Source organism: Thamnophis sirtalis, unplaced genomic scaffold, assembly GCF_051295495.1.
Source record: "Thamnophis sirtalis isolate CommonGarterSnake01/CBP01778 unplaced genomic scaffold, rThaSir2_p1.2 scaffold_6, whole genome shotgun sequence".
NCBI classification, from domain to species: Eukaryota; Metazoa; Chordata; class Lepidosauria; order Squamata; family Natricidae; genus Thamnophis; species Thamnophis sirtalis.
In genome coordinates this window covers 122,849,229-122,877,147 of record NW_028261386.1, presented here as the reverse complement: position 1 = coordinate 122,877,147, position 27,919 = coordinate 122,849,229, and the positions used below count along the sequence as shown (strand labels likewise).

Here is a 27,919-nt window from a genome sequence, read left to right as displayed (position 1 = left end):
TAGAATGCTAACTCCCCTGATATAATCTGCTTTTTTTTCATAACACTTTTTGGTCAAAACTCGAAAGTACCTCAAAAAAAAAAAAAGTATAGCAAACAATGTTTATGGTTTGCTGAAATTTTATATTGCAAATAGAACAGATAGTCCAGTAGTTTTAGAATATAGAATAATTTTGCACAACTGCAGCACCAGAAGCATTTGATTAAGTAAACAAGCGAAAAGCTTATGATTACTCAAAATAGAGGAATGTCAGTAGTAACATATCCTTTCTGTTTTAAACTATTAATTTAAATTTTAACAAGAATGAATATTTTATTGTAAAATACACAGACATTTGAAATGCAGATGTTTGGTCCATTAGTCATCTTAATGCATGGCACGACAAAACCGCGCTCGACTAAAGCGCGCCCGATTAAACCGCGTCGCTGACGTCATCAACAGGGCGACAACAGTGAGCACGGAGAAAGAAGGGCACTTTAAATAGCGCTTTGAAAGCAAGCCGATTAAACTTAAGGTAAGGGTTAGCTTTAGGGTTAGGTTTAGGGTTAGGTTAAGGGTTAGGTTTAGGTTTAGGGTTACGTTAAGGGTTAGGGTTAGGTTTAGGGTTAGGTTAAGGGTTAGGATTAGGTTTAGGGTTAGGTTAAGGGTTAGGTTTAGGATTAGGTTTAGGGGGTTTAGGTTTAGGGGTTAATTTTAGGTTTAGCGTTTACAGCGTGCTTCTGTCTCCGCGCTGTTGTCGCCCTGTGATGACGTCAGCTATGCGGTTTCGTCAAGCACGCTTTAGTCTAATGCAGTTTTGTGGTGGAACCATCTTAATGATCTAAATGGCATATCAATTTTAAAAATGTACTATATACCAGTACTTGGCATGTTTTGAAAAGAATTCAGAAATGGTACTTTGGAATGTGAGTTCAAGCACAAGTCCAATACCTCTTTAGGGAAAGCTTCCATGGAAGCCTGAAAAAGACATTGCTGCTTTAAAGAATGGCTGGGCTCGTGCTTGCTCTCTTCTGCATTACTTTCAAAGCATGCAGAGTTGTGCTGCATAATGTAGTATAATGTGAAAAATAAATTATCAAAAGATGAGGGTCTGTAACCAGCAGATTATGAGCACGCCAGAAAGTGCACTTCCTTAGAGTCAAAAGCTTGGGATTGGAACCCAGATAGATAGCTACAACTGCATTTGAAACCAAATTAAATTCTGCACAACAGAATTTGCTAGTTGACTGCTAACACAATTGCTAGTTGACTGCTAATCCCCCACCCCACCAAATTCAGAATAGTTTGCAAATGTGTCTGGAACTTCAATGAAAGTAACAGGTTAATATAAATCCAGACAAAAGTTCTATAGGTTGAACACGATTTAGACAAAATAGACACTGATTTTTCTTGAGGTACTTTGTAGTATTTTTGCGTTTTTTAAAAATGAGATTGTTCACTAAATGTTCTGTTTTTCTTCCTATTTTATTCAATGAACAAACAGAAATAGATGGTCCCCCTCACTAGATAGAAGACCCACTAGTCCCCGGATTCATATCCAACATGCACCTCCGGAGGATGACAGGTACTAGTCAGCTCCTCCTAGCTGAAAAGTAGATTGCTGAATCATGCACATTGAGTAGGAACAGCATGTGTTTAAAGTCTCAGTTTCCAGGAATCCAAATTTGAAATTTTATGAGAGGTTATCCTTGAGCTTCATTTAGTGATTATAAAGCAACTTTTAAGTCCGTGCCAGTCACATGTTGAGCTGCATATTTTGTAATGAAATCAACTCTTAGTTGGCTATCACCAGAAAAGTAAAATTGAGAAAATGGTTATATATATATATTAGTTAGACTTATATACCGCTTCATAGGGCTTTCAGCCCTCTCTAAGCGGTTTACAGAGTCAGCATATTGCCCCCAACAACAATCCGGGTCCTCATTTTACCCACCTCGGAAGGATGGAAGGCTGAGTCAACCCTGAGCCAGTGAGATTTGAACAGCCGAACTGCAGAACTGCAGTCAGCTGAAGTAGCCTGCAGTGCTGCATTTAACCACTGCGCCACCTTGGCTCTATGTTATGATTTGTTTAGGCCCTCCTATGTATCAACATAGATTAAATAAGTCTATATCTGGGACCTTGATTAAGAGGGATAGTGTATATATAAGGGAAATGAGGAAGAGGAGTGATAAAGAAGTCAGAATTTTTACTTGATGAGGAATAAATTTCCCTTACACTTTGAGATTAAACATACAAAACAGGTGTTTGAGCTACATATGTAGTAGAGCAAATTTTGCTCCTTTAGTTTCTTATGATTCTTCATAATGGTTGCATCCCACTCTGTAGCAAGAGCATCACTACAATGATGCTTTAATGTTGTGCTTTATAATACATTGAAAGAGAAATCTTATGCATATCTTAGCCCCACTGAATTCTACGAGGTTTGTGCCCCAATAATTAGACATGAAGCTGATCCCCTAAGTTACGCTACACGTCAACATATTCGGAATAAACTAATTTAGTACTGAGACTCTATGTAAAAATCCTTGGATTACATTGTAATATGTGGAATTCAGCCTCTTTCTACAAGGGATTGTAGCTCTGGAAAGTTTAGCATGCTGAACCTCAATGAAATCAGTGATTTAAGGCTTCCTAACATCAGGCTAAATTATACCCTATTTTTATGGCTCATAATTCAATTCACAACTGCGAGATTGTATAATGGCATATTTATATATTTTTTTCTTTATAAATTTTTTGGTGGCAGACATTTTGAACAAGGCAACTGCTAAGTCCAGTGCTTTGGATTTCTCTTTATATGCTGATTAGCCAAATGTGATATATGTAAATATCATCTATTTATTTGTTGTTGTTGTATTATGATTTTATTCTTTGAATCTTGATGCTGCATCATTCTGGGATAATAAACATTTTTTTTCATGTGTATTTTCTCTTATCTCTTTGCTACAAATTATTACTTGACTGGATTTTTATAGTCCAAATCTGATGATTCACATTATAAGTGAAAGCATTTATCAACCTCTGTCATCAGCAGATCCTTGTGCCAATAAATATGGTCTAAATGCTTTGAGGATTCTCAGAAAGAGATTTCTGTGTATATGCAAGAAGAAGAGCAAAGGGAAGTCTTGTTGAATGATAGAGGTATTTGAGATTGCGATTCCCAGAAAATATATTCATTGTATACCTCTGTTTCTGGGTATTATTAATTGTAGTAAGCCTTGGTTCAACTCTCCATGAAACATAAGCAAGGTAGTTTCTTTTATACACAAGTATGATTTAATAAAATTACATTTAAATAATATCTACCTAAATTGAAAATATAAAGTCCTTACTGTCTCAAATTAATCCCTGGAATATTTTCATTATCCAAAGACTGCAGGTATTCAAATGTCAAATACTATTTTTTTATAAATCCTAAGAAGGCCTCTTTTCTTGTTAAAAAATGGTCAGTGTAGAAGTAGACAAGATTTGTGTTACAGCTAAAATAATTTTTGTGGAAATTTTTGTGTTCACTCATTGTTGCCAAAGTTAACCATCTTTTTCCAGGGCATCCGGAAACTCAAAGACCAGCTGGCTGGAGCACATGCATATGCCAGCCACCTAATGTTCGGGTTTCCGGTGCTCCGGCATGCGTGAACACCATTTGGCCAGTGCATATTCATGTGCCAGAAACCAGGAGACCAAGTAGCCAGCACGTACATGCACCAGCCAGCTGGGCTTCAAGTTTCTGCGGCTTTGACACGCATGCACATTTTGGCCACTGGGTGCCACAAAGGTTCGCCATCACTGACTTAAAATATGTATCTCAGCCTAGAATAACTAAAAAACAATATGCTCAGTACTATCTTGCAAATTGTAAACCAACCTTTGCTCTCCTCTGCAAAATAAATGCACACTATTGTTTCTATTAAATTTGTATTGGTAAAATAAATTATTTTTGTGGCAACATAAGAGAAAAATCAGAACAAACACGTAGATTTTTAAAAGCCCCTCACAAAAACACACTCATGGGCAGCTCTTGAAGAGAGCATTCTCTGACAGGGATGGGGAGATGTCAGTAGATTATGTAAAGTTTTGGAAATGGTTTGGAAAAGTTTGTTTGGAATGTATATAAGTTCAAATGAGACACCTTCCTGCCATGTTTTAAAACTGTTACGTCCCTTCCCGGGATCAGAATGTACACATTTATGCATATGCATAAATGCATATGGGTGCTAAATTCATAACTCTCTGCACTCCAATGGCCTTTTCCAAATTATTTCTGAATTTCTGCATATTCTTTGGTGTTATTGCTGAGAATATGTTCATCTTTAGTGTTTATTACTGGCGTTCATTTTATTTTATAGCAATTATTAGATCACTTTCTGTTTTTAAAAGAATCCTCCTTAAAAACACTGAAAAGGGGAACATAGAAATTGTTGCTGGGCGTAATAGTGGAATGCTCTTGTTCATGTAAATATCTTGATTGCATGTCTCCATCTTCACTGCATGTGACCATCTCTCTGTTTCTATCTGTTTCTATCCATTCTGTTCAACTTTCACTTCCATGTTTCCAAAACTTGTGAAGAACAACACTGCCGGAGTCTTGCAATCCAAAACAAGACAATTTAAACTTCCTAAGTGCTAACCCAGAAGATATACAGAGGTATTCTTGCTAAAGTTGTCTCACAGCTCCACATGTATAATACATGAAATTAAATACTAAAATTTTGGTTTATAACCTAGCTCTGCTGTGTTATATGGTTATTTTCTACATCTTTGAAGAATGTTCTACTACTTGATAAGTATATGTGCTCTCTCTCTGTGTGTGTCTGTCTGTGTGTGTGTGTGTGTGTGTGTGTGTGTATGTGTTTCATTAAGTAACTCTTAAATATCTTCATATTTTTTGCACTTTTGCACTTTGACCAAATCTTTAAAGGATACTGGGAGTTTATGGACCATAGTTGCCTTTAATTCTTTATTATAAAAAAATAAAGCTATTATATATAAGATGCTCTTCTATTAACAGTGTATAACAGAAGGAGTGAGAAGGTGGTTAACATTGCCAAAAAAAAAACTGCTGCAGATATTTAAAAAAAGAAAAGAAAAATGCATAGTAAATAGTATAGCTAAACAATGTCTACAGATCTTTCATGGAGGATTTCATGAATGAAAACCATAGGACAATGCAACAGGCAAAAGAATCGTTAAAAGGTTTAGACCAAAGACGTCAAGAAGACCAATGAAATGTAACAGAAAATGAAATAAAGGTGAAGACATGTTACCCCCAAGGAATATGGTTATCAGATGTGAGGGCATAGTTACTGTACTATGAAACTCTAAGAAATGCATCATCTTAGAAGCCAAGATCTCTGATTTGCTGTATTGAAATTCTGAAGAGAAATATCATGATGTTTCAAGATTCAGAAACTTGCATTATGGATGATGGGGACTAGACTCTGGAATGAAATACAAAGTTAATAGTTTGCTTGTAATGATGTTACTGTATTTTAGGCCCTCTCTTTGAATGCCTATAGAAGATCTCAATTATCAGGCTCTTCAATTGAAGTTCCTTTGATCAGAATATATCAAACCCTTCTAGGTTTTTTTAAAGACCATGCTGATAGTGGATTGCAGGCTTGAGTTCTTTTATTGTGATTTAAGAATAAAAAAAATGTTATCTAATTTGTTGTCAGATGTCATGTTAAGGTTATCACAAAACAATGTTGCTCTGAATTCCAGGAGTCAGTGAAAAATACATCTCTTTCTTTTACTTTCTTTTTTCAGATACTGAAGTCAGCCTCTGTATAAACTTAGCATTTCTTAAAAACAGCCATAGGGCATGAGATGTTGACAGTTTAATATAGCAAGACCCCAGCTGGGTTATGATCAGATGGCTTGACTCTATTTGAATTTAACATCCAAATGTAACATTCATATATTCGTATTGTTTAGTTGTATAAGCTATAGCCAAAATATATAATAGGTATCACAGCTACCACATGTAAATGTGTTTTCTATAGCTTACAAGTGTATAATTCAAATCACATATATCTACCCAAGTTTATTAGCAATGTTTTTATTATCATAGTTAAATTGTGCTATTTTTCTTTTATACTGCATACAAGTATAATACAAGAGCATCTTTTTGAATTTTAACCCAGAAGAATTTCGCTTCTGTACTAGATCCTTAATGTTGTAATTTAACCAGAAATGGAAGTTTTCCATGGTATCAATTTTAGAATTGTTTAGCACTTGAGAAATATTTGGCCTGGTTAGCATTACCTATTACCAAAGAAACTGAATTAGAGTAATGGGTGAAGGTGGCATTTTCTCCAAAGTCCATTATTACTAGTCATTCATAAAACCTAGTTTTCGCACTTCCATTTGGAAGAAATCAAGCTAAATCTTTATGATTTTCTATTTTCTAGATTGCTTGCTTCTCTTTTTCATTTTTTGGCATCTCATTTCACAGGCACCCCAGAAAGGTGGAAAGATATAGCACCCAAAAACAGATTAGAAAAAGCTCTGCCTCAGAAACAGAAAGGTAAGATGGATTCTACAATATGTAACAACAATGTGCGTTGATCAGTTTCCTGATGTTATTGTCATTGTGCACATGTCATGCTGATCTTTGGTCATAAGAAAAACTGTTTGTTAATATGATTATGCACATAACGTAATCTTAAATATGTAAAGCCTTTTAAAGACTTGCTACTAAGTTCACAAGCTTTAAATTTACCAAGTTTGGAGACCCCGGCTCTACAATGTGGTCTACTTATGACAAGGAATCATGGAATCTTGAAGGACAATTGGCATAGAATCTCTTTGTCATAGCAAAGCACAGGAATTTTGGTCTTATAGTAATGGTATAATAATTGTATAATGAAAGACAGCAGGAAGCTTGAGAATGCTAAGAATTGGTTGCATTCGCGAATTTGTATCAATGGGTAGCACTTCTGTTCAAGCAAAATGGAATTTCTTTATCCATTTCCATTATCTTTAAAGTTGAAATGGTATTTGCTCTGTCAAAGCAAACCAAGTAAAGGGTAAAATCCTCCAATCTGATTGATGAGTGGAGACTATACAATCTGCTTGAGCCAAGTTTATTGAGAGCCGAGGTGGCGCAGTGGGTAGAGTGCAGTACTGCAGGCCACTTCAGCTGACTGCTAGTTCAGCAGTTCAGCGGTTCAAATCTCACCGGCTCAAGGTTGACTCAGCCTTCCATCCTTCCGAGGTGGGTAAAATGAGGACCCAGATTGTGGGGGAGATATGCTGACTCTGTAAACCACTTAGAGAGGGCTGAAAGCCCTATGAAGCGGTATATAAGTCTAACTGCTATTGCTATTGCTATTGCTATTATTGAACTGCTCGCAGAGGAGAGAAAACAAAGTTTGGCTGCTAAGAGAAGCAAAGCAAAAAGCTTATGATCTCATTTACAAGGAAAAAAAAACCCCAATATCGCTCGTAGATGGATTGCTAACCTAGGCCAGTTTTACTTTAATTTATATCTCCTTGACTAGGAGGTATAGGCAGTGAATTGACACAGGCTGACAGGATGCTTATTCTGTCCCTTCCATTTAAATCAACATAGAACAAGTCTTGATCTTTTTCAGTGTGAAACCTTCAGGTAGTACAAAAAGACATCTCCCAAAGTCATTTTTTATCAACACTAAACTTACACAATTCCCTTAGCGTCAAAGAATTAATTTCCAATTCCCCAAATCTCTTTGTTTTCTTCTATAATCTTTTTTGCATTTTCTCTGAATCTTTCTTAAATGGAGAAAGTACCAAAACTAGATACAGTGGATTTAAGCAATGCAAAATAGAGTAAGACTATTACTTTGTTTAATTTGGAAATGCTATTTCTGTTGATGTGGCTTAAAATTTCATCTGCTATTGTAGCAGATAAATTCCTCTGCTGACTTCCATTCAGCTTGATCACTACTATTCTGAGAACCTTTGTGCACCTACCTTATCAAGCTATGTGTTTCCCATTCCATTCTATACCCGTATATTCAGGGGTGGGTTCCTGCCAGTTCTAACCTCTTTTATATAATCTACAAATCTACAGTGCCGTTTAGAACCGGTTCCAGCTCCCTCCCCCCTCCCCGCCCGTCCACACATGATCAAGATGAAGAGCAAGAGGAGGAGTTTGGAGTTGAAGTCCACAAGTCTTAAAGCTGTCAAGATTGAACACCCCTGGGGTTTTTTCTAAAGGGTTAGGGGTGCAAGGGTCTTGTAACTTGACAGTTTTAAGACTTGCATATTTCAATGCCAGAGTTCCTGAGCCAACATGATTGGAGGAGGAATTCTGGGAGCTGAAGTCCACAAGTCTTAAATCTATCAAGTTTGAACACCCCTGCGGTTTTTTCTCTCTAAAGGATTAGGGGTGCAAGGGTCTTATAACTTGACAGTTTTAAGACTTGCGTGCTTCAATGCCAGAGTTGTTGTTAAGTGAATTTCACCACATTTTACAAGTTAGCCACACCCACCCAGTCACATGGCTGGCAAGCCACTCCCACTTGGTCGCATGACTGGCAAGCCACTCCCACCCAGTCACATGGCCAGCAAGCCACTCCCACAAAGCAGGCCACACCTACAGAAGAGGTTCTAAAAAAATTTGAAACCCACCACTGCATATATTTGATTTCTGTTTTCTAATGAAGAACTTGGCACTTGTAGCTGGAACTATTGATGAATATTTTGAGAATAAAGTTTTCAATCCAGTTATGTATTGCCCTAATAGCAATAGCACTTAGATTTACATACCGCTTCCTAGCGCTTTACAGCCCTCTCTAAAGAGTTTAAAATGTTAGCATATTTCCACCAACAATCATTTTACAGACATTGGAAGGATGGAAGGATGGGTCAACTGTAGCAGTCAATCTGCTACTCAGCCCATGTTAATAATCTTGCTAATTGAATATCATGAATTATAATAATCACAGCATTTTTCCTATTGGCAAAAATGACATGCACTTACTCTGACAAGATTAATCTTCAAGAAGCTCATGAAGACTTGTATTAATCATTGTGTTATTTGAAGGTGCTACTGCAAGAGTAGATTGCAAGAGTTTGCAAACACCCAGTCATAATTTGGAGAAAACATCATTGTCTGTCAAGGTCTAGAAAGCATTCTAGTATCAGCATAAAAAGCATAAAAACTAATACAAACTATATAAATATAGGAATATAAAAAGAAAAAAATATTTGAAAAGGAACAAAAGTGTAGAAAAGCCTCATTATTTGTTCTTTATCAGCAAAAATCAAGTAAGGACACCAGGTATAACTAATTTTCTTAGCCAACCCTGTATTCCTTCCCTAAACCTTTAACCATGTTAATTTTACACACACACCCCTCAAGTATAGTCCCAGAACTTGTTTCCTATTCATTATACATCCAGTATGTATAAATTGTCCTTTTATTATTACTTCTCATAAACTCTTTCAGGATTTCAACAGGCCTCTTTCATGGAAGTAATGGGATAGATTTATCTAAATCACTTCCCTGGTTTAATAATTGTAGATCTCCTTTAACTAGTGAAACATTCATCAGTTTTGTTTATATATCAAAAACATCATCTCCATATTTGTGTCTTTACTTGACACATTTAATTCTATATTCAACTTAATTTCAATAGTTATCCATTGTTGCTTGTTCTTCTTTTGTAACTTTATTGATGCAGGATCTATCTATCATACCAAGTAATTTTGAAGAACAAAATGCAAAAACATCCATCAGAGTTTGAGCTTCTTCCTTCCTTAATGAGATGAATTTATTGTCCTCAAGCTCCCTTTAACGTCAGACTTTTAAGGTCCCTTTACCATATTTCCTCTTAAGGAAAAGGTAAAAATTCCCCTTGCACATAAAACTCCCCAAACAATCTCCTGTTCGCATGAGAAGAATTCTTCTAATTAATTCAAATCTGTAATTCCAATTCCATTTGAATACTTAATCTGTTGTTACCTTTTTACATTCTAAGCATCCCTTTACCGTTTAATCCAAAATATAATATTTTCCAGAACTTTTAAAATCATATTTAAAACCCCTTTTTTCCAAGAGAAAAAAAACAATTCATCTGATGAATACAGTGATTTTGTATCTTGGAGTAGTACTTTTCATTCATATATCAGAAGAAACAAATGGTAGTTTTTGATTATACAGCTACACTCAAAACAGTCATTTTATTTTTTGTAATTTCTCTGTAATATTTTCTATTATTGTTTAAATGATCTGGGCTGTTTTTATGTAGTTTCCTAATAATGCCACACTGAGAATTGCAATATTAAGGTAATTATGTCAATGATTTTAACAAAGCAATGATTTCAAAAGAGGAAACGTAGAAGTGATAAAAGCGGATGAAAGAACATCCTGGAATCCTATTCTCAAAGATTTCTCACCTGGTGATGTGTGAACATGTCCTGTCATTCTGTTTATAAAAGAGTTGACCTATGTATATAATAATACTACTAATTCCACAAAATTGTCAAATGCTTACCTTTCTACTGATAGTTTTATAGATTCACAAATAGATTTTATAAATAACTTAAGGCAGAGAACATATGCAACACATCTTCTTCATCCTATTTTCCCTACAACAACAATCCTATGAGATGCGTTGGGCTAAGAGAGAGAAAGAGACTGGTCCAAGGTCAACCAGCTGGCTTTCATGGCTAAGCTGGCACTCAAACTTTCCCACTTTCTAGCCTGGTGCATTAGACCTCTCATATTACGAACATAAATAATACCACAGTTTGTCTCTATTTTCTTCTTAATATTTTAACCTTTTTTTAATTGAAAATTTTTAAAAAACTTTTATAAATATTTACCTCCCCTCCCCCACCCTCCCCACCCGAACCCAACCCCCATAATCTCTCCCCCCCCCCGACTTCCCAGAGCAAATACAGGGTATAAATCTTTAACAAACATATTCTAAAATAAACTAAAAGAAAGTTAGTATCATCTTTCATTTGTGCTTTAACTCCTCTTTCGTTAGGCTACTCTAAACAGATTATGTCATCCCTCGCTTTTTCAGTCATAAACTATCTGGAATTTCTTAGTCCCGTATTTATTTTGAATATAGTCAATCCATCTTCTCCACTCCAGTTTATATTTCTCATCTGAGTGATCCTTAAGATATGCTGATATTTTAGCCATCTCTGCTAAGTTTGTTACTTTTAATGTCCATTCTTGAATAGTAGGCAAATCTTCCTTCTTCCAGTATTGCGCCATCAGCAGTCTTGCTGCCGTTATTAAGTACAAAATCAAGTTAGTCTCTATAACAGTACAATCAGTAGTTATACCTAACAGGAATAACTGAGGGGTAAACTTTATCTTTTTTAAAGAATATTTTGCATAATCCACCATATTTTTATCCAGAATGCTTTAACCTTTTTACAAGTCCACGATATATGGTAATATGTAGCATCAACACAATCACATCTCCAACATTTAGGTTGTAAATGCAATTCAAGGTCTTACTTACCACCCATAAAGCGCTCCATGGTAGTGGATCTGACTATCTGAGAGACCGCCTTCTGCCAATAACCTCCCTGCGTCCCATCAGATCGCATAGAGCGGGCCTCCTCCGTATTCCATCCGCCAGTCAGTGCCGACTGGCGACCACCCGGAGGAGAGCCTTCTCAGTTGCTGCTCCGACGCTATGGAACAATCTCCCCGTGGAGATTCGTACCCTGACCACAGTCCAGGCCTTCCGTACAGCCCTCAAGATCTGGCTAGCCCGTCAGGCCTGGGGATAAATTTTCTTGCCCCTCCCGAATACTGAGTGAATGTTATGTTTTAGTACTTTTTAGTTATTTCACATTTTCTTTTGTATTTTGTCTTTCACTCCCCTTCCCTTACTATTGTAAGCCGCCCTGAGTCCCCTCAGGGAAAAGGGCGGCCTATAAATGCTAAATAAAATCTAAAATCTAAATCTAAATCTAAATTCGGATACATACAAGCCAGTTTTTTAGGATCTAAATGCCATCTATAAAACATCTTATAAAAATTCTCTCTCAGGTTTTGGGCTTGCGTGAATTTTACATTTCTTACCCAGATCTTTTCCCATGTAGCCAGCATTATTGGTTCTTCAAAATTTTGTGCCCACTTTATCATACAGTCTTTAACTAATTTTAACCTTTTTTTTCGTATTTGTCATATTGATTTGCTTGTGTGTGAAATGCCACTGTATTTAATGTTATTTTTTTCCCTGCAGAATGCGCCAACCGGGAAGTCCCATGCAGTCATCTCCAGCAGATACATCCTTCAGCCGTAAGGGGAGACAGCTTCCACAAGTTCCCATCAGGAGTGGCAGTACAGAGCAAGGTATCAAAAAACTAGTTTATAGTTTGAAAGTCTTTAGCTCTGTTTTCCTCTTCCTTTCTCCTCTTGTTTTTCAAAAAACATCTGGGATCTTGCTTAATAGACTCTTCAGGTTTTTATTGGTTGCCGCTGATAGAGCAGGACAATATTAAAACATATATTGTGAATTGTATGGGTGGTTAAAAATAAGGCTCATGTTTTACTTGTGCAGATACATATCAATTATTTGCGTGTTCATTTCTTCTTTATTTTCCCACCAAGATGGTTGGAGATCTTCGTTCTTTTTATTGACACGTCTTGAATTTTGTTAGCTGAAGCTAATTAATGGCAATTTGCTGACAGGAATGTGAACAAGGCCAATGAAATCCCTTTCTGAGCATGTCAAAATCTAATGAAAATATGGGGAAAATGTACTACGGGGTGAAACACAAAAGGAATTTAAGGAACTGCATTTTATAAGGATGGCTGGGGAAAGAAAGAGTGTTGTCCACTAATCTACTCCATAATAACAACATCATTACTGCATTACACAAATATATAACTTTCTTGCGAAAATCCACAAGCGTTAGGTTTGAATTAGAAATCATACACAATGCATTCATACAATTTATATTTTTTACATTGTTTCATAACTGAAAAAATAACACCTTTTTAGATTTTTCTTTCTGTATATTACACTAGTATCCTAGTATATTTTTAGAAAATAATAATATTTAGATATTCATCCTTTGCCTATATTTATAATATGTGAATTGAGTTTTCTAATGAAAAACAAATTGGGGACCTCATTGAAGATTTGTAAAATACAATATGCACCAGATCAATACGTGGTTTCCTATCAATTTGTCATTTTATTTTAGGATTTTGGTATATACTACACATGTGCCTCCTAATTTGTATTGTTATTGTTTAAGATCTCTCTTTTTTTAAAAAAAACGGTATGGTTTTATTAATACAGTTCTTTGTTCACCCACTTGTGCTTCTTTAGAGTATCAAAATGTGAATCTGTGCCAATTTCCATCCCTCATTTTTCTAGGAGGAAAGAGTAATTTTTTTCATGGTATTCATATATAACTTTTCTCTTAGTGTAAAATCATATATACATACTCTGGGTTATGTAATTCATATTGTGAAGAAACATTTCCTAAGTGGAAAGTGTCCATGCAATTTCTCCTTACAAACATTGTGTCATCAGATTTATGCTTACAGGATTTTGTTGGTTGGGAATCAATCCATTTCGAATTACTAAGAATGGAAAATTTGAGCAATTTCAATAAAATAGAAAAAAGCCTTCCTAACATGACTGCTCTTACACTTCAGTATACTGAATTTCACTTGTTCTCAGGGATGACTTGTTACTCTTCAACATTTTTACATTGGTAAAAATTTAATGTGAATCTAGAGTTTTTTTCCTGGTTAGTTTCTGAAAGTACTAATCAATTTATTATATTAAAAGGTGGCATATCTGCATAGCTGGCATTCAGGGTGAGTCCTTATATCTGCCTAGTACATTTTTTTTTCTTTTTTTGCACCTTCTTCAATGCTGTCACTTTAAATATAGTAAAGAAATGCAGTTTTAAAATGTGTACCTTAGATGGCTTGAAAAATATTTTGACTTTAGAATTTTGCCCATATTCTGCCATGTACTATTCTTGTCCAGTTGCAAATGTAAAGCAGACAATGATGTGACTTTGGCTATTTTACAAAGAGATTGCTTCTTGTAACAGAACTCACTTCTAACTAGCTAACTCTTAACGATGAACAGAAATTGATTTTTATCGTTTGGAATGTCTGCTATTTTTACAAATGGGATGGGATCAAAATAAATCAGCCATTTTTGCAATATGGGGTATATGGAACATCCATCACAAGGAAGAGAACTTAACAGTAGCATAAGAAATGTACAGTGATAATTAACAGGTGATAATGCATACTCTTGTGAACTCTGACACTGTAGCAGAATTTAGCAAATTATTCTGTATGGCATCTGTCCCTATTTGGCTGTAGCATATTGAAATATTTCTGTATTCCGGGAAACAATGTCAAGTGTTTAAAAATGCTTACAAAAATAATGAGAAACAAGAAAAAATACAGAGGATAGAGTGTATAGCTGATTACAAAGAATGGGTCCAATGAAAATATGCAATTACAAAAAAACAGGTTATATTGCAGATTGTGATCTGCCTTTGTTGATTTCCTGATTATTGTGAATCTGTTGATTAATGGTGGTTATAATTGTGATATATACGGCAGTTTCATTTCATTTCCATTAATTTTAGTGGAATAGGGTTGTCAGTATCATGTTTGGATAACAGCCAGTATCATGTTTGGATAACAGATATCATGGCATTTCAAACACACTAATTTTCTCTAAAATGACTGAATCTAATTAAAAATGTATATATCTGCTGAATTTTCAGTTCTCTTTGTGGATAATACATTATCATAACATTTGACGTAATGCAGTCTTTTCTATTAAAAAAAACTTAAGACATGTTCATCATTCATGAATTGACACTTTTCATTGAAGCAGACAGTTTTGTTCTTCAAAAAGAGGAAAAAATGTTTTGTTGCAGAAGATCATGTGCCAGTAAGGAAAGAATTAGGACTGTCGTATACAATGTCTTTTCAGACATTTGGTCTTTGCAGAATTTCAAATAGATTCCCCCCCCCCCCCCGAAAATGCAGGGTTGCTTTCTTTTTACTAAGTAATATTGCAGGCTGAGTCTCATCTTTATTTCTGAATTTCTAAGTGAAAAATGTGCTGATGAGGAAATTTTATTACTTCTTATGCCTGAACTTTTACTTAATATACCTTGCTTAATTGCAGCACCTGTAAACAATGCATGTCCCATCAACTTGAGAGATGGTCATGGGTTGTAACAGACGTCACATATTTTAAAGAAGCGTTAATACATTTTGATGTGAATATATATATTCAGACATGTGGTTGGTCTATTTTATGAGGCCAATCATGTCGTGTTTTTCATTTTTCAAAATTGAATGTTGTTTGATTTAATAAACAATATGCACCTATTAGATAACTGGTTCCCAAAAGGACATATATCGAGTGTGAGCATGTGCGTTCTATCTGTATATATTTTATGCTACAACTACCATTTTTATGGTATTCTGCTCATTTATATCTTAAGAATAGTCTATTCAGATTCAAAAGACAAACCCTAGAATTGTTGTATATTTAAGACAATGTGAAGTCCTTAGTGCTCTCTGAGCTTGATTGTTTGCTTGAAGATCTCTCATTAACTAACTAGGTAACAACATCAGTACCCAGAGGCTTAGGACAATGTTTGATTCTGCAGTATTTGACATTGTGTTATCATTAGTACTATATCAGCATTTGATAGTATACATTAGATTATCTTATTATATTTTGTTTAAAATGCCTCTTAAATCTTGCATAAAAATTCCATTGGAGTATTGTATTATGGAAAGTATACTTAATTTTGCTCAGACACGACACACAATGCATATTTAAGTAGTAAATTGTGGCACCATAAGGAAAAGGTGTTTCTTATTCAAATATGTTAAAAATTGATGGGAAAATATTATGTAATAATAGCTGATTGAAAAGTCATAAATTAATAGCTATCAGTTCTTTAAATTTGTTAACGTACACACATTATTGGTTGTGTGTGTGTGTGATTTTGCTATTCCATTTTTCAAAGGAAACTTTCCCCCAACTTGGTTCGTCTGACTGTTATTTCTAACACCATCACTAGAAAGCAAGGCAGGTCTAATTAAAGTACAATATGTTGCATTCTAATCTGAATGGATTAAACAAAAATACTGTGTATTTTATGATAAGACTGCATTTTGTTTTGTTTTAATGTGTGAAAGTCTTAAATGATAAATGATATGGAAAAAAATGGACAGATGAATATGAATTCATAAACATTTGAAACAGCAATTCTTATGGGCTTATCACATCAAATGTAGCTTTTGAATGATGTTTAAACTTTGGAACTTGTGAAATTCATATTCCAGGCCGTGATGCAGCACAATATTAAAAATACTGAAGACAATTAATTTCAGTGAGCTTGAGCATGTTTACCTTCATATTGACCTCAGAATTTATAACTTTTCATGATTTATTTTCATTTGTTTCCCGCATTAATTTTCTGCATGTTGCAACAGAGCCTGTAGTGTTTCTCATTCTCATGTGTAACACCATTCTTGTCTAACTTTAAATTGCTGATTTCTTTCTTTTATTCCCATCATTCCGTGCATTTTATTCATTGAAGAACAAGAGACTTATAGTTCATCATCCAAAGGTAAATATCCATGTCAATTTTACTAACATTAGTCATGCTGTGTTATCTTTATTCTGCACTAATTTCATATTAATCCATTTCTGTAGATTGCATTCAGTTAAATCACTGCATTAAGATAAGGCTACAGAGAACTTCCTACCCATAATTTAGTGGTTCATCACTAGGGCAACTTCCTCACTATGGGGCAGAGAATGGAAATAGAGTGCTGTTACCCAAATTCCTACAGTTTTGGAAAATTGTAGCCCTTAATTCAGCAGGCTGCAAAATGTATGGATTTAGGCACTTTGATTTTTTCCCCATTTTTCCTTTAAAAATGGCTTTATTTTTATTGTTATTTCAGCTTAAAAGTCTGCATCGTAAGTTTTCAGCGTGTGTTTGATGCACATAATAAAAACATATGAAGGGCTCCATAATTCTGTTCTATCCCCATCTACTGAATAGAACATGTAAAAAAGATATTTAAAAAGAATTATCAAATTTTATGCAGCTGGATGCATCTAAATGCTCTTTTTAATATTCCCGATAGAACATGTATGCTAAATGTGGCATATCATATGTTTATTGTAAATATCAAACTTACAAAAATAGTATGATTTACTGTGATTAACAATTTATAGAAAGGGAAGATACCTAGACTTATTGTGATGATCTAGAAGCATAAGTCTCCTCAATGGCTTCCACCTATGGTGAGACTGCAATTCCTAGTATTCTTAGCTGAAGTTTATGCTGTTATAGAATTTTAACCTTGTCATCCCATTATATCTGGAAGAGTATGGATGATGGAAGTCTTTACAAGACTTCCAATGTTTAATGTCTTGTGTTAGTTGGGATGCCATAAAGAATGTTCTTCTGGGTTTATTATGAAATACTTCTTCCTCAGGCTTAGCCTATTGTGTCCCAGATGATTTCAACACTGTCTTCTGTAATAGGATCACTCAAAAAAGATAATTCAAAGCTCCAGAGCTATTGCAAACAGTTTGGAAGCAGTATAAATTATAATCTGGATAAACAGGTTTATTAATTATGAAGCACAAAGATTATACTGTGAGTTATTAGAAATGTCAGCAAGGAATATATTTCTTAACAAAAGGAGGATAATACCCAAGAGTTCAGTGAAACACCAAGGATGTGTAGTAGGATTTTGTTTTTTATTAACTTATATATATATATATATATATATATATATATATATATATATATATATATATATATATATATATATATATATATATATATATATATTGTGTAGTTTTTCATATATTTCTTCTTCAACTTTTTAAAATTGTATACTTTTTCTTTAAATTTCTGTAAAATTTGTAAAAAAAAATGAAAAAAAGGAAAGAGGAAAGGAAAGGAAAACTTTGTTTGAAGTTTGAAGTTTTATTTTACTTATATGCCGCCCTATTCCCTAAAAGGGACTCAGGGCGGCGAACAACTCCAACGGGAAGGGGAACATGCAAATACAAAATAGACATTTAAAATAACCAACAACCACTTTTGCAACTTCATGAACCAAATTCCTAACATTATATATATAAAAAAATGATTCTTTTTCTGGTTCCAGTGGGAGCTCCCCCACCCACCCCAAAAAACCACCCCCTACCAATATTTGATATCCGGGACAATTTTTATCAGGTTTGCAACTTTTCTCTTTCTTTGGTGATATGATCCTGATGAAAATTCTCCCACACCTAATAACTGTTATCTAGTACGTTAAATTTGAGTTACCAATATGACAAGCTCCCTTATTGCCTGTGAAACTTGATTTTGCAAAGTTACTCCTCCAATATGCATAGGTGTATTCCCTATTCAGGAAAAAAAAGAATAATTTATAGAAAGTATTCTTTCCTGCAATTTCACATTCATCTTCTGCTTCAACAGAAGGTGGCTGACTATATAGAGCAAGACCTTCTTTTCGCTTTCTAGCCCATTCTTTGAGGACTATTGACTGGGATCTCATGTAGGCCGCTAGCCCACAATTGCCAGAAGAAACCAAAAGACATGCATCTACTTCTCTAGGTAAGCCTTGTTTAGCACCTTCAAGCACTAGATTCACGTAATTTGAATGGCTCTCCCACAGATGTTAGCAGAAGAGTGCATTTCTGCCACTTCCTTGCTATCTATTGTAGAATATAGTATGATGAAATGCTGGGTTTTTAAACAACTAAAAAGTTGGAGCAGCAATATAGTGGAAGGGAATGCTTGGCAACACAACCGATTTCTTTTGTAATAATTACAAGAAATGTTCTCAAGCCACCCCCTCCACCCAAATTTACAGACCACTTTAATTCCATCGGAAATATGTAAAAAGAAACTTCCCAAATATATTCTTAAGTTACTTGTAATTATGACCAAATGAACATATTTTTACTAGAATCGTTTGTTTGATTCTTGAAGAGCTTGTGCTTGTATCATCAGCATCTAACTGCCATGTTTTGTGTTCATCTCTTTTTCAATTGCCTTTGGCTTTTCCAGCCATCAGGATCTCCTACAATAACTTTTGCTTTTGAACCAGGTGGCCAAAATTAACTTTAGCTTCATTATTAGTGTATCCAATAAAAAGTTCTACTTTGTTGAGTCTAATATTGACTTACTTGTTTTTCTTGTGATCCAAAACATTCCCAGCAATTTTTGCCACCACTGCAGTTAAAAGCCATAGGTTTTCCTTGTTTAATCTTTCTAATGGTTCAGCTTTCGTTGCAGTATTTTACTGCCATGGACTTGACACGTGGATCTTTCTGGCACTATGATAGCTTAACTCTGTCCCAGTCCTTCCCCCAAGTAGCAGGTACTTCTTAACTTTATGTCACCATCCCTGTGTGTTTTTGAGCCTGGGAAATAAAGATTAATTTTGACTTTCAACAAGATATCTTAAGTCTTCTTTGCTCCCAAATATCTATGTGTCATATTACCATATCTGGGATTGGTAATGCTTGTTCCAACAAATTCGATTTGCAATTTTTTCTTTTTTTAAAAATCCGGCATTTCTGATAAGATACTTTGCTCATTAATTAAAGAAATAAAATGATGGTATATATAGTCCATCACTCTTTCCCCAATTCTAAACCATTTAATTGCTCCATTTTCCTTTCTAATGTTGCTTCATGGTCATCATTATCAATTCTTCTGTAGAGAGATGAAGTGGCTTAATACATCCATTTTTTTTAAAAAAAAGAATGGATTGATGGGATCTATTTCTTAGTACCTGTGTCAATCAAATCCTTGCTATAATCAATAAAAGAATGCAAAACATATCTACCGAAACTTCCATGTATTTTCTATTGTCCATCAAATGTTACCAAAGTTATCTTGGATGGTCCTGGCTTTTCTAAATCCAGTATGTATGTCTATACTGTTGAAGACTGGAGCATCATCTTGTTAATTTGTAACTGTTTGGTAGTTTGAACATTCTTTAGAACTGCCACTTTTTGACAGTGGGAAATAAACTGATCTCCTCTAGTCCTTTGGCTGTCAATCTGCTTTTCATTCCTGCATGCAAATCCTAAGCTACCCTTTTAACTGTGTAATTGCGTAGGTTTTTAAACAAATCGGCATGGATTTCATCAATTGCATCTTTGTTGCTTCCAGTACTTAACTTTACAGTCCATAATGTCCGATTCTGGTTTAGTGTTCAAACTTTTGCATGTGTACAGATTTTGGGGGTCTTTCCTAAAGTCATGCTAGGTTTTTTTTTCTTTATGTCTTTTTTCTCTATCAGATCTTTTGCTTCTTTTACTTTGCAATGCTAATTGTTGCATAAAAGTTTCTCTTGATTTCTGTAATGTTATTAATAAAGTTCTCGTCTTTTAGATTGTTATCTTCAATTGCATTGCTTGTCTAGATCCAATTTATTGACTCTTCTTTGGAACTTGGTTGGACAAAATCTTATTTGTTGCCTTTTGATTTCCATCTTTCTTCAGCTATTTTCAATATATCAGTCCGGGTAGTCTTCTCCTTATGACCACAATTGAGCCTAACTTCTAAGGTTCCACCACAAAACCGCGGTAGACAAAAGCGCGCTCGATGAAAGCGCGTACGTGACGTCATCACAGCGCGACAAAAACATCGCGCTGTGAGCGGTAAATTTAAAATTAAAGCGAAAACCTTACCCTAACCCCCCCAAACCTAACCCTAAACCTAATCCTAACCCTAATCCTAAACCTAACCCTAAACCTAACCCTTAACCTAACGCTAAACCTAACGCTAACCCTTAACCTAACGCTAAACCTAACCCTAATGCTTAACGTAACCCTAAACCTAACCCTAACCCTTAACCTAACCCTAACCCTTAACCTAACCCTAAACCTAACCCTAAACCTAACCCTTACCTTTATGTGAATCGGCTTGCTTTAATTTAATTTTAATTTCAATTTAATTTATTTTTAATTTTTTTCGTCGCGCTGCTGATGACGTCAGGTACGCGCTTTCGTCGAGCGTGGTTTTGTCTACCGCGGTTTTGATGGGTCACGACTTCTAAGATAGTTGTTAAATGAATTTTGACCTATTTTATCTTTCTTGCCACAGTTGTTACGTGAATCACTGCAGTTGTTAAGTTAGTAACGCAGTTGTTAAGTGAACTTGGCTTCCCCATTCCATTTTGCTTATCAGAAGGTCACAAAACTTGACCCTGGGACATTGCAACTGTTATAAATGGGAGCCAATTGTCAAGTGTTCATGTGACCCCAGAGATACTGCAATGGTTGTAAGTGTGAAAAATGGTCATAAGTCACCTTTTTTCAATGCTGTTGTAACTTTGAACCATCACTAAATGAATGGTTGCAATTTGAGGACTACCTATAGATAGTCTCTTTGCCTTCTTTTCCTTTTCCCTTTTGGGATATTTTTTGCTTGCTTCATCTTTAATGATGTCATAAATTTCAATTCAGAGTTCTTCAGGCACTCTATCAAATGGAGCAGCAGGTGTTAATTTTGTTGGCTCAATAGAACTCTATATCTTTTGCTGAGTATATAGTCAATTCAGTTTTAGTGTGGTCCGTTCAGTGATGTCTACGCATATGTAACATCACCTTTTAGATTGTTGGATACTTGCTACAAAATTTGAATTTTCTTTGTAGAATTCTATTAATATACTGTATTTCCTGCTTGAGTTTATGCACAAGTACCAAATTTTCACTTATTTTATATACAACTGTATCAATCCAACCTTCCATAACTTGTAAGATATCTGGCTGGGGTTTTTAGGGGAAGAGTGACATGTTGGCAAGATACTACAGTTCATAATACAACTGTTCAGCTTCCATTTCTTCTGTAACTGTAGTTGAAGCGTGGACTTAAATCATCATAATGTTATTTGAAATTGGACTTCAGACATAAATTGAAATAATTCTATCTTTTTGGGAAGTTGCATTTCAGCATTTTCTGTGAAGTTCTGATGTTTGATGCAAATCAATCCATTCCATTCTATTTCTAATTTTCAGAAATAGAAAATTTCAGCCTTGACCTTTATGCTCTGACAACATCAATATTGTCTTAGTTTATAGTTAAGCCATTTCAGATACTATTTAGTTGGTTAGTTAATTAGTTAGCTAGCTAAATTGTCTATTTATCTAATACCTATCTCACAACCAAGTGACTCTGAGCAACATTTTGCACATCTTTGCAATACGTGTGTGTGTGTGTGTGTTTGTATATGTGTGTGTGTGTGTCTGGACACATCAGGATACAGCTACATAATAAGCACCAGTGCTATTCATATTTGCTCTCTCCTTCTTCCTGCTAGCTTGCTAGTGGCCTCCTCTTCCAAAATCATGCTGTCTTTGTTGTTAATGTCCATTTGAGGGTGGGTTTTTTGGCAGAATAATAAAGAGGGTTCCCATTTCCTTTTCAAATGAATCATATTTGCTCTTAACTCTCATCTATGACCTGCCTGTCATGGATGAACCTTTGGGGAATGTATATTCCAAACAACATTGCTCAGAATCATTGGATGGTGAAAATGCCCCTTGACCCATAAGTTAACAATGCATGAAAGAGTCACCTAAGACCTAGAGAGGAAAAAATTCAAAAACCACTGCTCCAGATTTAATATTTAGAAAGTTAAGACTTCTTAATCAACTCACATGGTCTTTCTATGTTGCTAAGACTGAGCGGTCCAATTTTTTTCTAATGACGAATGACGAAATGGAAGATATGGTTGAAAGATACTTGGAGAAATGGCACTTTTTTTTGAAATAAATTTTTATTATTTTTACATTTAAAACAATGGAGAACCGCAGAGTCAAAGTGACCATACATTCATATTATACACAATTAGTCTCAACTGTTAACTATTAGCCTACTTAGTGCATTATCTATCCTTCTATCCATGTTACACCTATCCTCCGCAAGCTGCATTGGCTCCCCATTGGTCTCCGGACACGCTTCAAGGTGCTAGTCATTACTTTTAAAGCCCTACATGGTTTAGGACCTGGTTACCTGAGAGACCACCTCCTGCCATTTACCTTCCAAAGACTGATAAGATCACACAGATGGGGCCTCCTCCGGGGTGCCATTGGCCGGTCAGTGTCAGCTGGTGACCCCCTGGGGGAGGGCCTTCTCTGTTGCTGCCCCGGCCCTATGGAATGATCTCCCCATGGAGATCCAGACCCTCGCTACTCTTCCGGCCTTCCGTAAAGCTACCAAGATCTGGCTGTTCCGGCAGGCCTGGAGCTGTTGATTAGCATCCAGCCCCACTTTAAGTAGTATGTATGTTGTGTAATTTTAAACAATTGTATTTCTATTTTAATTTCTATTTTAATTTTTATATATTCCGTTGTTTGTCTGTAAGCCGCCCAGAGTCCCTAGGGAGTGGGCGGCATATAAATGTCAATAAACTGCCGAACTTCCAAACTTCTGTCCAATCACAATATATACAGTTTGTTCCAGTCTTGTCACCTTGTCTTATACTAATCATAAAATCCGTTCCAGACTTCAAAATATTCTGATTCCCCTTTATTTTTAGGTTCAAGAGTGAGCCTATCTGCTTCCGCACAGGCTAACACTTTTCTGATTATATCTAGCTCTGATGGTGTATTTTCTTTTTTCCAATACTGCGCAAAGGTTATACAGTGCCGCAGTTAGTACATGTATAATTAGATAGAGTACATTTTTCTTAAACCCCTCCGGTATTATGCCTAGGAGAAAAATTTCTGGTTTAAACAAAATTTGGTCTCCCACCATTTGTTCCAACCATGATTGAATCATTTTCCAATATCTTTTGGCCTCATTGCATGTCCACCACATATGATAATAAGTGCTGGGTGTTTTTTTACACTTCCAACAATTTGGGGCCAGATTTTTAAACATTTTGGAGAGCCGTGCTGTGGGGGGAGATGCCATCTGTAGAACATCTTATAAAGATTTTCTTTATAAGCCGTAGCCAATGTTAGTTTCCGATTAAGTATCCAAAGTTTTTCCCACTTAACCAATTCCACATTATAACCAAAATTTTTCGCCCAGGCGACCATAGTTTCTTTGACATGTTCTTCCTTGTTTTTATATTCCAATAAAAATCTATACAGCACTTTGATCAACTTGTTTTCTGACTCTATCAAAAGTTTATCTAACACTGTGTAATCTTTAGCAATACTTCCTTCTTCCTGTCCTGTGCAAACCTTGATTGTATCTGTAAATAAGACCACCATTCTACTTGTACCCCTTGTGATGTCAATTCTAATCTAGTTTTAATCTCCCCCTGTCTATTCAATAACTCTTTATATGTAACAATATTTTCTATATTAATTAAATTTGGGTGTATATATGCTTCCATCATAGATAGCCAAATGGGTGTTTCGGTATAGTGGTCGTGTTTAATTTTGTTCCATATTAATAACAGGGACTGTTTGATATATGTCTAAAGAAATATTTATGTGCAGATCCTTTTTCATGCCACAGAAAGGCATGCCATCCTGCTTGGAGGTCTTGACCTTCCAATTTGAGTAATCTTTTATTTCTCAACATTATCCATTCTTTTAACCATGTTAGGATGGCCGCAATATAATAAAGTATCCAATCTAGTACGCTAAATTCTACTTTTTCCTTAGTATCTTGCATGGCTTTGAGTTTTATTCTTGGTTTTCTTCCCTGCCAAATAAAATTCTAAACCAATTGATTCAAATCCTTAAAAAAACCTTTTTCTAATTTAATTGGAATATTCTGAAATAGGAAAACAAATTTGGTAGTACATTCATTTTTATGACTGCGGTCCTACCCATCAGGGACAATTGTAGGTTTTTCCACCTTTCTAGGTGTTTCTTAGTTTTGTTGATCAGATTAGTATAGTTGTCTTCTTTGATGGACGCACACCTCACAGATAAGTGTATACCTAGATATTTCACTTTTTCAACAATTTGGATACCCAATTTCTTCATTAACTCCTCTTTCAATTTGGATGTCGTATTTTTAACCAGCATTTTAGTCTTTGTCATATTTATCTTTAAATCCGCTACGTTCCCATATTCTGTCAATTCCTCGATAAGTTTCATAGCAGACTTTATAGGATCCTCTAACACAAAAGCCTATAACTATCATGGACGGAGGCTAACGTTGTATTAATACCTAAGGGTGACTCAGATCAGATGTTCATACAAAATTACAGACCAATCTCACTGCTAAATGCAGATTACAAGATTTTTGCTCTGATAATAGCAGAACGGTTGAAAAAATTCCTCACATCGTTTATCCACGCAGATCAAAATGGATTCCTCCCCAGAAGACAAATTAAAAACAATATGAGAATTATGCTGGCCATTCTCGAATATTATGAAGTACATAATGAAAAACAGGTTGCACTATTTTTTCTCAATGCCCAAAAGGCATTTGACAATGTGAACTGAGAATTCTTGCATCAACAGTTGGAACACGTGGAATTTGGGGATAAATTTATAAACACAATTAGAGCAATATATACAAATCAAAAAGCCAAAGTAATAATTAATGGCGAATTAAGGCAAAGTATAGCAATCCAGAAAGGTACAAGACAAGGTTGTCCTCTATCCCCACTGATGTTTATATTAACCTTAGAAGTTTTAGCCAGGAATGTACGTAAAGAGGAACAGATAAAGGGACTAGAAATTAAAAGGGAGAAATGGCACTTCTGTTGTGCTGTGTTCCTAAATTCCTGCGGAATTTATGATGCTCCAGTAAAGGAACTTCTGTCATACAATCAATCAATCATTTGCAGTCCCCCTCATCTGAGTCTCTGAAATATGAACTGGTTAAAAGTCTCATCAAATACTTTTTCTTACAAATTATTACAAGACTCTCCATACATGTTCATATATATAGAGAGAGAGTTCATATAGAGAGAGCCTTTTAAATCAGTAGTATGATTTTTCTTTTTAATTACTTTGAAATGTATTTTCCAGAACATACTTTACACCAAAGACTTTAATATTTTAGGTTTTTTCTTCCTATAAGGAAGAGCTATTTATAATCAATATAATGAAAAGTAGTGATTATCATATCTGTCTTTCAATCTACTCTAATGTTACTATTAACTCCAGAGCAGTTCTTTACTTGAGCAACCGAATATATTTAACCTTTACTGTCATTCTCAAGAATTAGTATTGACCATAATGTTACCAATCCTGACACAAAGGAATTGCTTTTCATTGGCTATTAAGAATATTCTAAGGCATTCCAGAGTACTATCTTCTTTATTCTCTTAATCATGCACATTTTAGCAAGGCCAAGAATGTCTCCATTTAAACTAATCAAAGTTTATTCTTTTGGATGCTCCTCTTCTGCTACATGTCAAAAGAGCTGAGACCGCTTTCACCACCTCTACATATTTGTCTGGGAAAGGTTATAAAAGGTTTAAACTAATATTTAAAAATTGCTTTCACAAATGAATTGCTGAAGCAATATTAGGTAACAAACTCTATTGCAGATTATTCCATAATTAGTTTAAGTAGTTCCAATTTGGAAAGGCTATTATTTTGGGTGTGCATGTGGGTGTTGTCGTGTTATAAACTGGATGTTATTACTGGAATATTTTATTTTTCTGACTTTCTGCTCAAAAGAACTAAGATCAATGCCTGAATCAATAAAACTACTTTATCAAAAAGAAACATATATGTACCATCAGTAAGAGAACAGCGAACATTTCACTCTAGGGTTGCATAAACCTACAAACCTAGTTTTATTCTTGCTTACAAAATGAACATGTAGGGATCAGTTGTATTTCCTCTGTTTAATTGAATTGAAGTAACAGTAGGAGTGGAAATAAGAGTAGCGACATGGAAAGCAAAAAAAGAGGCAAAAGTCATGAGAAAGAATGATCATCATTTGATACTACATAATAATAGTTTAATAGTATATGTGGCTTTGCTAAACAGTAACTATTTCTGTTAAAGTTTCTGGGCACAAAACTAACAATTTATCAAAAAGAATACATAGAATGAATAATGCAAGTATCAAATAAGAGCCAAGGTGGCGCAATGGTTAAATGCAGCACTGCAGGCTACTTCAGCTGACTGCAGTTCTGCAGTTCGGCTGTTCAAATCTCACCGGCTCAGGGTTGACTCAGCCTTCCATCCTTCCGAGGTGGGTAAAATGAGAACCCGGATTGTTGTTGGGGGCAATTTGCTGACTGTAAACCGCTTAGAGAGGGCTGAAAGCCCTATGAAGCATATATAAGTTTAACTGCTATTGCTATTGCTATTGCTAAATATGTCTTCCAATCTCTTAGCAAATCTTTCCAGGCAAGTTTTTTTTTAAATTATCCTTTATTAATTTGTGGGTTTTGCATATGGAGTTGTATTTTAATAGTTACATTGCGAATAGAAATACCATGTGCAAGCCTTAACTTTTCCATAACTCATCAACAACATGGTACATAGTTTCAGTTCCAAAATGAAATCAAGGAGCAAGTGCCAAATACTCTGAATAAATTGTACCACATATTGTAATACTTAAGATCACATCATTTTCGATCTATAGATTTCTTTGATGAAATGAAGAAGCACACCATGTTTAATACGAAATATCCCGTTACCCATTCTTTTTCCACCCTTCAATGAAGAATTGAGAATTCTTTGACATTTTTTCTTGTAGTCAATAGCAACATACTTGCCACTTGTATATATAGCTTCTGTTTTAACACAGAACATTTGAGGTTCTGGTTCCTTCTAAGATATCCCATGTAGGGATCTCTCCAGGTCCTTGCAGTTCAACTTGAATAACCCTGATAATAAAGTTTTTAGCCAGAGGGGAAATTTCTCAGCAGCAATTTCTCCCTCCTTCCTCTAGCATCTTGTAAAAAAATATTATGAACAGGAAGAATGGATTTATCAGTTGCTTTTAAAAAGCAAACATG

At 35.2% G+C, this 27,919-nt stretch overlaps 1 protein-coding gene across 31 annotated transcripts in view; it reads left to right on the top strand.

Moving 5' to 3' along the window:
* The window catches only part of RIMS1 (regulating synaptic membrane exocytosis 1), a 324,358-nt gene that overhangs the window by 246,766 nt on the left and 49,673 nt on the right, over window positions 1-27,919 (top strand). For 17 of the 31 annotated variants that reach the window (XM_087718899.1, XM_087718884.1, XM_087718876.1 and 14 more), the window contains 2 exons: window positions 6,458-6,529; window positions 12,204-12,313. In XM_087718899.1, the coding sequence (XP_087575025.1) occupies window positions 6,458-6,529; window positions 12,204-12,313 (182 nt within the window). Of the gene's footprint in view, window positions 1-1,483; window positions 1,565-4,570; window positions 4,649-6,457; window positions 6,530-12,203; window positions 12,314-16,572; window positions 16,603-27,919 lie in introns of all 31 variants that reach the window. The other 14 variants (XM_087718871.1, XM_087718872.1, XM_087718869.1 and 11 more) reach the window with 3 other exon arrangements.